This window comes from Mesoplodon densirostris, chromosome 1 (assembly GCF_025265405.1).
Source record: "Mesoplodon densirostris isolate mMesDen1 chromosome 1, mMesDen1 primary haplotype, whole genome shotgun sequence".
NCBI lineage: Eukaryota > Metazoa > Chordata > Mammalia > Artiodactyla > Ziphiidae > Mesoplodon > Mesoplodon densirostris.
In genome coordinates, this window is record NC_082661.1 from 1152501 (window position 1) to 1164988 (window position 12488).

Here is a 12488-nt window from a genome sequence, read left to right on the forward strand (position 1 = left end):
CTGCCCGCAGGACACACGCCCTTGGGACAGTCACGCTGTCCTCTCTTCTCACAGGACATGCACACCTGACTGACTTCAACATCGCCACCATCATAAAGGATGGCGAGAGGGCGACCGCGCTGGCCGGGACCAAGCCGTACATGGGTGAGCCTCGCCCCTCCCAGCCCGCGCCCCCCCGCCAGCCTGCCGGCCGGTCTCCTCCCCTGGCCTGTGGCTGGTGCGGTCAGGTCACTAACCTAAAGACACAGCAGCAGGGGACGGGTCAGGCTGTTAAGAACAGCCAGGCTTGATCCATGCAGAAGAATCTGAGTGACGGGCGTGTATTGTGGGTCTGATAATGAGATAGCCCACCGCCCTCGTCAGGCTGTGGGACCTGGATTTGAACCAGGCGGTCAGTGGGGAAGGACGGACTGACCGCTGAGGGCAGCTTCCTAGTCCAGCTCTGGCAGCAGCCTGGTCTCTGGGCCTGGCCCAAGGTTCCAGCCCTGGGCCTGCGGTCACGGGCCCTGCGGTCACCGAGGCTGTGGTCACGGGCCCTGCGGACACCGGGGCTGGGGTCATGGGCCCTGCGGACACCGGGGCTGGGGTCACGGGCCCTGCGGTCACCGGGGCTGGGGTCACGGGCCCTGCGGACACCGGGGCTGGGGTCACGGGCCCTGCGGTCACCGGGGCTGGGGTCACGGGCCCTGCGGTCACCGGGCCTGGGGTCACGGGCCCTGCGGTCAGGGATGCTCAGATGCTCCTTCCCTCCCTGGAAAGCTCCGGAGATCTTCCAGTCTTTCGTCAACGGTGGGACCGGCTACTCCTTCGAGGTGGACTGGTGGTCGGTGGGGGTGATGGCCTACGAACTGCTGCGTGGATGGGTACGAAGCTCCTGCGGCCCGCGGGCTCAGTCCCCAGACCCCGAGCTAGCTGTGTCCCCCCGGGGTGGCCCCAGCTCCCAAAGGGGTGAGGCTGCCCCCACCCCCAGGTGCTCAGGGCGGTCTGTGCTGTCCGTCAGCGAGGCTGCACGCTGGAGGGGGCTGGGGGCAGGCAGAGAACCGTCCAGCAGGGCTGCCCCTCGGGACTTCCCGTGAGGCTCGTGTGCGGGCGGGCCCCTGTGCTCTCCCCGCAGCTGCCACGGCCCGGCCAGCGCTGGAGCCCCAGAGGCGGGGGGCCTCGTCAGGTCACCACCTGCCCTCCCCACCCCCTCGTCGGGGCCTCTGAGGCACCGCGCCCTGGAGAAGGCCCTAAGCAAGGCAGCCCCCTCTGCCCGCTGCAGCTGGTCCACCAGGCCCAGGCCCCCTGGGGGAGCTGTGCGTCCTTCCCAGCCCGCTGGCAGCCTCTCGGGTCGCCTCCCCGGCTGCACTGCAGGCTTGGCCTCCTGGGCTCTTCCCTGGGCCTGCACCGGGGGCTGGGGGCTGGGGGTGGGTAGGGCGCGCCTCGGGTGGCCCTGGGTCCGGGGAGGCGCCTGCTGCAGCTCTGCCTCTGCTGCCCAGAGGCCCTACGACATCCACTCGGGCAACGCCGCGGAGTCCCTGGTGCAGCTGTTCAGCACCGTGAGTGTCCAGTACGTGCCCACCTGGTCCAGGGAGACGGTGGCCCTGCTGCGGAAGGTGAGCCCCTCCTGGCCCTGCCTGGAGCGCAGGCCCGGCCGGACACATGGGGCTCCACGGGCATCCTGTCCCGAGGGTGGGCAGCCTGGAGGCCCTGGTCCGGAGAAGGCATCTGGTTCGCGCCTTCTGCGTCTTGTGTCCCTCTTGGGCGGGCTCCCAGCGGTCACCCGCTCCTTGTCCTGCTGTAACGGCTCGGCCCACGCGAGCACTGGTGCAGCTGAATTTAATCCTCACTACCTGGTTGTGTGTCACAGATGCCCAGACTCAGGGCAGGTCACCCCATCGTGTGTGTTGGAGGGAGGTGTGTGGGGCTGGGTGCTGGGGCCGCCCTGCTCTGGTCCCCTCTGCCCCATGCCTCCTGCTGGAGGTGGGCAGCCACTGGGCTGGCCAGTCCCCCACGGGGAGCAAGCAGAGAAAACCCCAGAACCCCCGCGCATACCAGGTCCTGAGTGCGAGTTGGCGGCGGCCCGGGGACCTCAGCCTGATGGGGACCTCAGCCTTGTGGGGACCTGGGGCTGTGGCGTCACCACTGGAGTGCCTCCCCTTGGGTCCAGGTCCAGGCTTGGGGGCTGCTCCTCGGCTGGCCAGCCAGCTCCCCACTCGGAGAGCCGTCCCTCAAGCACACTGGGGTGTCAAAGCTGGGTCAGGATGGGTGAGGGAGGGCATGCTGGACATTTGTGGCCCAGCCCATCCCCAGCTCCTGTCTCCTGGCCCCGGGGTCCTCCTGGGCAGGTCCTGGCCCCTGCCCAGAGACCTCTGGCTAGAGGCCTTCCACCAGCCCCTGAGAAGGGCTCTTAACACAGCCTTCGCCCCGCGCAGCTGTACCCACACCAGCCAGGTGGCTCACACAGTGGGACCTCGGCTGCTGCGGGCCCAGGCCGGGGGTGAGGAGGGTCCGCACACCAGGCTGGGGAGCCTTGGCTGGGTCTCTGCTGTTTCCCCCGGAAAAGGCGATGGCTGTGATGCTGGCCACGCACGCACGGCTGCCTTGGGGCCTCCCGGGGCCGTGACAGTCACCATCCTGTTGGGCTTCAAGCGGGAGGGCAGTCAGCCAGGCTGCAGCTGCTGCCTGCTGATGGGTCCAGGGAGACCTGGGCCGGGGCCGGGGAGTGCCGGGCAGACCTGGGGCCGGGGCTGGCTGACCGGGGCCTTGTTGCAGCTGCTCACTGTGGATCCCAAGCACCGCGTGTCCAGCCTGCAGGATATGCAGGCGGCCCCCGCGCTGGCCAATGTGCTGTGGACCGAGCTGAGTGAGAAGAAGGTGGAGCCCGGCTTCGTGCCCAACGTAAGCCCGCAGGCCCAGGGTGGATGGGGCGGGCGAGGGTGGCTGGGTGCCGGGCTCAGCACCGTCCTCCACAGAAAGGCCGCCTGCACTGCGACCCCACCTTCGAGCTGGAGGAGATGATCCTGGAGTCGCGGCCGCTGCACAAGAAGAAGAAGCGTCTGGCCAAGAACAGGTCGCGGGACAGCAGCAGGGACAGCTCCCAGTCGGTGAGCGCGGGGCCCCGGCGCCCATCCCGGCTGCTCCTGCCCGCCCTTTGCTCCCTCCTCTGCGGGGGGGGCACTGGCCGTCGGGGTGTGAGGGTGCCTCCTGCCTCACCCAGCTCTGGTGTGGCTGCGTAGGGCCAGGCTCTGCCCCCGTGGTCACGGGGCCACCTGTGTGCGTGCGTGTGCACGCACGTGTGCTTTTGTGCATGCGTACACGTGAATGTTTGCATGTGTGCGTGTGCAAGCGTGTGTGCATGTAGCCTGCATGTGTGTGCATGCGCGCGCCTGCATGCACGTACGTGTGAGCGCATGTGCATGCGTGTGCACGCGTGCGTGTGTGCGTGCACATGCGTGTGGGTGTCTCTGCCTCCTCTTCGCACGAGCACACCAGTGACACTGGGTAGGATGCGTAGTGCAGGTGACCTGCCCTTTACTTGACTGGTGGCATCTGCAGGGATGTCGTTTCACATTCTGAGGAAATGGGGCCAGGACCCCACCCTGGGGGACATGGTTTAACCTGTCACAGCCCCCGTCCTGCCCCAGGTCAGCTGCTCTTGGAAGTGGGGGGCGTTCCCGGGGAGCAGGGGATCCAGCCTGGACCCGTCCCCGGGGTATGGCTGGTGTTCACAACACAACTAGGGCTGCGGGTGTGGATGGTGGTGGTCACAGCGGGGACACTGTATGCGCTCGGCAGTCCCCCAGCCCCCCGACCCGGCCGAGCCTGTGGGGATGCCCTGGGATGCAGCCTCTCACACCTGGGGGGCCTGTGCTGCCCCCGGCCTGGGTCCTGGGCAGAGAGATGGGCGTCAGCCTCCTCTCCCTGCGGTGAGGGGCCAGGATGGGGTCTTCCCTGGAAGCCTCAATTTCTCAGTGAGAAGGTGGGTGGGCTCCCATCCCCTCCCCTGACGGCAGCCCCTGGTGTCGGCCGGGGCACTGCAGGTGCGGAGCTGTCCTCAATTTCCTGTTGGTCTGTCAGGGTGGGAGTGACGGCTTTGAGTTCTTTACGTGAAAGAGCTGAAGGTACATCCTTGTTTCTGTTTCTTATTGTTGATCGATAAGAGTTATTTATTTACATATTCTGCACACAAGTGCCTTAGACAGACTATTTGTAAAGATTTTCTTCTAGTTTTTGGGTTTTCTTTCTCTTTTTTTTTGTTTTTCTTTTTGTTTTTTGCGGTACGCAGACCGCTCACTGTTGTGGCCTCTCCCCTTGCGGAGCACAGGCTCCGGACGCGCAGGCTCAGCGGCCATGGCGCACGGGCCCAGCTGCTCCGCGGCATGTGGGATCTTCCCGGACCGGGGCACGAACCCGTGTCTCCTGCATCGGCAGGCAGACTCTCAACCACTGCGCCACCAGGGAAGCCCTTCTTTCTTTTTTAAAAAATAAATTAATTAATTAATTTATTGACTTTTGGCTGCACTGGGTCTTCGTTGCTTCACGCGGGCTTTCTCTAGTTGCGGCGAGCGGGGGCTACTCTTTGTTGTGGTGCGTGGGCTTCTCATTGCAGTGGCTTCTCTTGTTGCGGAGCACAGGCTGTAGGCGTGTGGGTTTCAGTAGTTGTGGCACGTGGGCTCGGTAGTTGTGGCTCACGGGCTTAGCTGCTCCGCGGCCTGTGGGACCTTCCCGGACCAGGGCTCAAACCTGTGTCCCCTGCAATGGCAGGCGCATTCTTAACCACTGCGCTACCAGGGAAGCCCCGTGGGTTTCCTTTCTTCTGGTTGCCACCATCTGCAGCGGAAGTCTGGTTTTGCTGACGCCTCACGGATCTGTTTCCTCTTTGTTCATTCGTGCTTTTGGTGTCATTTCTAAGAAGCCATTGCCTCACCTGAGATCACAAAGAGGTGCTCCTGTGTTTTCTTCTAAGTGTTTTATAGTTTTTTCTCTTACATTTTGGGTCTAGGATCCACTTCGAGTTAGTTTTATGGATAGTGTCATGTAGGGGTCCAACCTGGTTCTTTTGCAAGTGGATGGGATGTGCAGTCGTCCAAGTGCTGTTTGTTGAAAGAGCTATTCTTTCTTCCATTGAATTGCTTGGCATCATTTTCAAAAATTAATTGACCGTGAATGTAGGGGTTTCTTTATGGAGTGAATGTAGGGGTTTTTTTATGGACTTGCAGTTCTAGTCCACTGAGCTGTGTGTCTGTCCTGCTGGTGCCACACTGACTTGACAATTAGAGCTCTCTGGTGAGTTTTGAGGTCAGGAAGGAAGTGTGAGTCCTCCAACCTGTTCTTTTTCAAGACAGTTCGGCTACTCTGGGTCCCTTGCATTGCCAGGGCATTCTGAGGGGTTTGGGAATTACATCTAAGTTGCTCAGCAGGTCATTTGTGACAAAGTTAGGGATTGGTGCCTGGTCCCCATGCCCAGGCCCTTTGTCACTCCCCACCTTGGGTGACACCTGGGGTCAGACGCTGTGTGTATCAGCGTTGATAGGGCCCGTGGATGTCTACCCCGAGGATCGTGTGCACGGATTGACCCAGGCAGGGCGCCCAGAACAACCCTCATGCAGTCGGGGTCGGGGCAGCAAGTCTGTTTCAGGCATTGTCCTTGGAGAGCAGCCTGGCCTTCAGGGACCTGAGCGCGGGTTACGCTCTGGGGAAGTGGCCTCTCCTGCTCCTGCACCCAGCACCCAGTCAGCAAAAGGCCCCAGAGGGGTAGACATTTCCGTGGCCTCCCGACTCTGTGCGGCAAAGGGTCCAAAAGCCCACAGCAGGTTGCCGGACCACATGCATGTTCCGTCGCAAGGAAAGGCGCCAGAGCCGGACGGGGTGCGCAGCGCAGCCACAGCTCCCTGCTGACAGCACAGCCCGTGGCTCGGGAAGGAGGGGTCCCTGGGGCACGTCACAGTGCACACCGTCCACCTCTAACGCTGCCCAGACCCTCCGAGCGGCTCCTTGGGCAGGAGTGTCTCTTGTCCTTGGAGAACCTGCGTGCGGAAGGGTGAGATGAACCGCAGCCCCTCCCCCCGCCAACCCCCAGGCCACGGACAGCGTCTCTCCATCCCCCATCCCCACTCTAGCACCTCCTCACCCTCAGATGGCACCTCTTCTGGTCTGCATGCATCAGTGGCTCATCTCCTGGCATGACCTCGGCCCTCGCCCCTGAGTGGCCTGAGCTTCCGGTCCAGAACTGGCTCCGGCCGGAGTTTGTGCACCTGTCTGTTTATCACCAGCACTGAGCCAGGGTTGACGGGCCCGTTGTAAGTTGAAAATACCATAAGTCAATATGCATTTATGATCCCTCACCTACCAGACATCATAGCTTAGTCCGGCCTGCCTTATACATGCTTAGAACACGCCGGGCAAAATCATCTAACACAGAGCCTGTTTTATAATAAAGTGCTGACTGTCTCATGTAAATGATCAGATGCTGTACTGAAAGTGAAAAGCAGAATGGCTGCCTGGGTCCAGAATGGTTGTTTGCCCTTGTGGTCATGGGGCTGAGCGGGAGCTGCAGCCACTGCCCGGCGTCACAGGAGAGGATCGGACCCCACATCGCTAGCCCGGGAAAAGATCAAAGTTCAGAATTTGAAGTACGGTTTCTACTATCTGCATACCACTTTCACACCACTGTAAAGTCAAAAAGTCGTTTGCCGAACCATCACAACCGGGGACTGGCTTTCTAGTGTGTTAGTCCTAGGTGAATGCAAAATACCAACCCTCTTTGCTGATGGGATCAGAAAGAATGTGTGGGTCCCGTCAGTGGCTGCATGCCACACACCAGCAGCTGTGTCGTCTGTTCTGGCAAAGAGTCCGCTTCAGGCTCAGCAGTGGCGCTCGGGCCACCACTAGGGTTAAATCTGTCCTTGTTCCCCTCTCCTGCCACGAGCCGTCTGATCTTGGCAGGGCCAGGCTCGTGGATTAAATGGGAAAACAACGGAAGCAGCATCCTTGGATCCCCGCAGATAAAGGCAAAGACTCAAAAGTCGCTCACAGTGGCACTTGTCACTGCTGTTCCACTCTGGATGTGGGTTGGTTTTTTATTTCTTATCTCGGCTGGTTTGTTGAGAGGGGGTAGTTTCAGGAGCTTTCACTGGGCTTTCCCATGATGATAGCTGTTACTCCACAGGTCGAGGTACTAATCTGAGAATTCTGCCAGATGCCAAGTACATCGGTCCTGGTTATGCATGCAGCAGCCAGGGGGCAATAGCCACTGGGTAGGCTAAGATGGACATGGGCCAAGTATTAGCTCAGACCCTGTCTCCAACGGACCTCTAAACGGCTGGGCACTTCCCCTCTCCTGTGTGCAGACATGAGGGAAGTGGTCATAGATACCTTGGGGAAGGGCTGAGGGCATGGCTGCCGTGAACACTCGCTGTGAGTTAGCCTGGGCCTTCCCCGCAGGGAGCCTGCCCCTCCTCAGTCCATGGGTCTAGTGAGAACCGAATTCGATCTGGAAAATTGAGGAAAAGAATTGTGACTTTCCCTCAAGGTGGCCGACGTCAGCCTTCTGCTCCCGCACCCTTGATCTTACTGTGTGTGTGTGTGTGTTGGTGTGTGCGCACGTGTGAGCACTGGCTGTCCGTCTCTGACCCCTGGGAGCGCCGTGATCTGTCGGACATCATCCACATCCCTGGGGGTCGGGGTGCCCTGCGTGCCACTCTAACCCGGAGGCCTGTTGCAGCAGTCCCACCCCCCTTAGTGCGGCTGAGTAGGCAAGGTTACGGCTTCCACTGTTCTGGGTCCCGGCATCACCCCTCTGGGGGCTCGGTCCTGGAGCAGAACGTCCTGAACAAGACAGACGCCACTGAGCTTCCCCAGGGCACTGTGTCCCCCCCCACCCCGCAGCTCATTCCTTGTCATCTGGCTGGAAGGAGTGTCCTTCGGGCCCTCCAGAAGAACACGGTCATCTGATGGGTCCGTGGGTCTTTATGCTTGAGTCTATTGACGCACTCCAGCTGCCCAGTCCTCTGAGACTTTGACGAGCCCATCGCCCCCGGCATTCTCCCAAGGCCGTTCTGAACTTTCTGGACTCTTCACCTGGGCCGTCATTTTTTCCATGTTTCCACGTCGCAGTGTATTAGGAGCTACACACGCCAGGGGCTCTTGCCAGGGGATTAGACCCTAGTCTTGGAAGGGCAGACTCTCCCTTGTCCAGCCACATAGCCCCGCCCCCAGGCCCCTCCCAGGCCCGTCCTGCCGGTTCCTTGAGTAACACCTTCCTTACCAGCAGGTTGAGTGCCTGCGCAGTTGCGAGGGGTGCACGTGAGGAGGGGGGCAGCTGGGGCAGGGCTTGAGTGGGCGAGTGCTGTGTTTCGCCTGCTGTGGTTGCAGCTCTGCATCGTCTGCAGGAGTCGGGGCGGGAGCGCAAGGGCGGAGGGTTAACGTGCCACGAACATCCCCTCGGGCAGCCCCTCCCACGTCCCAGAAGCCCACCCTTTCCCTATCAGGGCCTTACATTTGATGCAGGAAACTTCAAGGCTGTGGGTCCAGCGTTCTCTGAAGTTCCGCTGCTCGGACATCTCAGCCTGGTGTCCAGCTCCCTGTCGGGGCCGCGGGATGGAGCGTCTCCACGTTGCGGCTGGGGCTGCCGCTTGGCCGCCCCGAGTCCGCGGCTCACACACCCATGGGGCCAGGCGCGACCACCCTGACCCGCAGTCCCAGTGCGTCCCCTCCGCCTGCACCCTCTCCCGACACACCTGAGGCGAGGGTCTTAGCGGTCGGGGTCTCACGCCCGCCAGGGCCCTTCAGCACCCCTGGCATCTGGACAGGGCGGGACCCAACTCCAGAACCCCGTCCTGAGCGTCTGCTTCTTGGGACAGCTTCTGCCAGGGACCTTCTTACTCAGATTCCCCGGAGTCAGCCCCTCAGATGGGATTTGTGTACCAGGCTCGAGTGACCGGGAGGACCTGGTGTGGGGCGAGGGAGGGGAGGGAGCCAAGCCCGGTGTGGCTTCCAGACGAGTCTGGTTCTGCACACACTGCAACCACCCTGAGACAGGGGGCCGGGCGTCCTTCGGTCTCTGGCTGAGGGTCACCTGGAGATGCAAACTCCCATGCACTCCGGCTGCCTAAACAGCCCAAAGACAGGCTCCTCAGAGAGGAGGAGGCCACAGAGCAGAAGCGGTCCAGGCGTGCCCAGGAACTCACCTGAGGGACGCGAGGGAACCTGGCGGGGTCCGCTACGCTCATTTTTGTCTTTCTGACTAACAGGAGAATGACTACCTTCAGGACTGCCTTGATGCCATCCAGCAAGACTTTGTGATTTTTAACAGAGAGAAGTGAGTGTGCGTGCTGGGGCCAGTAATGGGGGCAGAAAGGACTTCGGGGAATTGGGCCTCGGTTTCCTTGGCCGCTGCAGCCACGTGGCATCAGCGGGGCTGGGAAGCCTGACCCCTGCCCTCCTCGGGGTCTCTGAGCAGTGGCCCTAGGGGAGAGGGTGGGCGGTCCCTGTTCAGGCTTCTGGGGGAAGGGCTCGTTGGGCACTTCTTTCAGCCAATGGCCAGAATCTCCTGGGCAGACACTGGGTGGACTGCCCAGCTGAGGGCAGATGACTTCCTGGGCGGCCCCTGCAGCCACAACTCCCACCCCTCACTTGGTTATTCAGGGACTGTGGGACAGAAAGGGCAGAGCTGGCTGGTAGGGAGATACGACAGGCCACAAATAGACACCCAGGACACCTGCCACAGTGGAGGGAGGCAGCCCAGTGCTGTGGGGCCTGAGAGGAGGAGGAGTGGGATGAGGGGCAGAGACTTCCTGGAGGAGGAGGCTCTGAGCTCTGGCCTGGAAAGTGAGCAGGATCAGCTGGTTCTCTGTCCTGCCTCAGTGACCAGGACGACGTGTGGACACTGGTTTAGGACAGTGGCCATCATCCTGGAGGTCAGGGCCTGCGTAGTAATGGGACCCGGCCAGGCGCTTTGTTCCAGAATTGCTGACCTGCAGAACCTGAGCTTAAACTAGGCCTCCTTTTAGCTTCTGGCTGGAAATGGGTTGAGACTCGCCAGCCCTGTCGCTCTGAGACCGAGGGCCACGAACGGCCAGAGGGTGCTGGGCTGGAACGCCCCGTGTGCCCGCTCGCCCTGTTGAGCCAGTGTGGCTGGAGGAGCTTCTGCCCAGGCAGAGATGCCCAGCATGTGTCTGTGTTCCTGCGGGACCCACTCCAGGAGTCCCTGGACAGGCCCTGGGCCAGCGAGCAGCGTCTGGGGCTGCCGGCGAGGCCGCGTAAAGGCCCTCCCTGTGTCTCCCCCCAGGCTGAAGAGGAGCCAGGACCCCACGAGCGAGTCCCTGCCTGCATCTGAGCCCGGGGAGGGCGCGGAGGCCTTGGCGGACGGCGAGGGGGCGCGCTCGGCCCTGCACGTGTGCAGCACCATCTGCCCCTCGGCCGGGAGCAGCTAGGTGGCCCCTGCCCACAGCGTCAGCTCAGGTCACGCTGGAAACTTGGGGCCTCCAGAGGGGCCTGGAGGCAGGCGGAGGCCCAGCATCGACTTTCCCACGGAGCAGCCCGGCGGGTCCAGGCACAGGCACAGGCCCAGGCCGGTGGCTCCCGCTGCGCCCCGGCTGGACTTTCCCTGGACAGTCTGACCGCTGAGGCTGCCCTCCGGCTCTCGGCAGCACGTGGTGACGAGGCTGTGGGTGTGGCCGAGGGCAGTGGGCGTGGAGGGCGGGGGCCACCCGGGCGATGGCGGAGGGAAGCATGTGGCCCGCACGCGGGCTCTCCTGGTGGCCCCCCGACGGGCTGCGTGGTTGGATGGGCACCCTGGTCTCCTGCCACCTGCTGTACATAGCCCGCCTCGCCCGGCCGTGCCGCCTGGAGCTGGGGTGGGGTGGGGGGGGCGGCCCAGGGGCTGCTCGGATCCTGTCCATCAAGGGGGGAGGGGTGTGGGCGTGAAGAGTGTTTTATAGGGATACAGACTGTTCTGGTAATTTCTGCTGTGTTCCTGTATTGTTTCCACCTCTGAGAAAAACAACACGAGAACCACTTGGTGTCGGCTGTTTTGCACGTCCTGTGCCTGCTGGGGCAGGGCCTCCCCGGAGCCCCGGTCCTCGGCTTTGGGGTGGATGCCCATCTCCTGCCCCAGACGCCTTAAGGCCGCTGCAGGGTTGAGGGGCAGGTGGTGCCTGTCAGAGGGCAGGGGCACCTGGGGCAGAAGCGTGAAATCGACAAGGACTGGAGCACCCATAATTGGAACAATCCACGGCCCCTGCTCGCCCAGGTGCAGGGAGTTGGGGTCAGTAGCACAGCACGGCCAGCCCACACAGGGCGCGTGAGCCCAGGTAGCACCGGGGAGCCAGGGCCCAGAGGTGGGCGGTACTGCAGGATGCCCTGTGGCGGTGCTGATCCCCAGAGAAAGTTCTGGGTGGAGACCTGGTGACGTCAGAGGCAGGAACGGGGCAGGGGGTAGGTTTGGGGTTTTGTATAAACCCATATTTTATATGGGTTTTTGTGTACGTCTAAGTGTGCGTTTTTGAGGCCTGAGGGGACAGCATGCCTATCTCCTGAGTCGCTGGCAGGGATGTGGGTGTGGTCTGGCTCCCCGATCACCCTGTCTCCCTCTGGGGGAGGGGGACACTGGTGCCGTGAACACTGGCCTCAGTAGAGCCCCAGGAATCCCGCTCTGAGGCCACACTGACCAAGCAAATCTGAGCCAGAGGGAGCAGTACTGCAGGACCACCAGGATGGACCATCCCCGGGGGCTGCCCTGGTCTAGCGCAGCACATGGAAGGCCTGGATTCAAAGATGGGGCTGTTCATGTTCCCCCAGGGAACATGACCGGAAGTGGACGCCTGGGCAGGGCCCAGAGTGCCTAGCTGTGTGAGGGGTAGGGGGCTGCCCCTGACCCTTCCTGGTGCTCTTGGGGTGAAGACCCCTCCTGGGAGCGTCCCACATCTGGGGGACAGAACTGGCGCCGTTTTTACGAGAAAGAGGCTGAGGCCATGAGGCCAACCCAGCAGTTCCATCTTCTAGAAGGTTCTGGCGCAGCTCAGTCCATGGGTCTGGATCAGAACCCTGGGCTGCTCTGCCTTAAGGGAGCAGAATGTAGGCTACACCTCCCCCCGCCGCTGCCCGCGGGAGGTGTGAGCTCATCGTGCTGTTCCTGGCGGGTCCCCAGGCATCACGCTGCCCCCAGCCTTCTGCTGGGCTGGCTTGGGCCCCTCAAGTAGAATGTAGTCGGGCGTCCTCCCAACCACCCCTCTCCGTCTGAATGTCTGGCTGTCTCTGACCTGCAGGCCTTGGGGCCCCTTCCGAGAGGCAGAACGCCTTCCCAGGGCTCGGACCCAGCCCTGCCCGTGCCTGGAAGCCAAGCACGGCTGGGCCTGCAGGTGGTCTCGAGGTCCAGCCTCACAGTCAGCTCGAAGCCAGGCCAGAGGGCTGCAGGGTATTCCCAGCATCCTAAGCGTGAACCCCCAGGGGATGGCGCAGGGGTAGAGACGTCGGGGCTCTCCACACGCCGGCGGCTTCCAGCCCAG

At 62.4% G+C, this 12488-nt stretch overlaps 1 protein-coding gene across 2 annotated transcripts in view; it reads left to right on the plus strand.

The window, feature by feature from the left end:
- Positions 1-10415, plus strand: part of STK32C (serine/threonine kinase 32C) — an 83076-nt gene extending 72661 nt beyond the window's left edge. The window contains exons 6-12 of one of the 2 annotated variants that reach the window (XM_060091844.1): positions 55-144; positions 760-863; positions 1479-1595; positions 2755-2880; positions 2955-3086; positions 9234-9301; positions 10271-10415. In XM_060091844.1, the coding sequence (XP_059947827.1) occupies positions 55-144; positions 760-863; positions 1479-1595; positions 2755-2880; positions 2955-3086; positions 9234-9301; positions 10271-10415 (782 nt within the window). Of the gene's footprint in view, positions 1-54; positions 145-759; positions 864-1478; positions 1596-2754; positions 2881-2954; positions 3087-9233; positions 9306-10270 lie in introns of those variants that run through there. The other variant, XM_060091908.1, reaches the window with a different exon arrangement.
- Positions 10416-12488: the final 2073 nt, after the last annotated feature.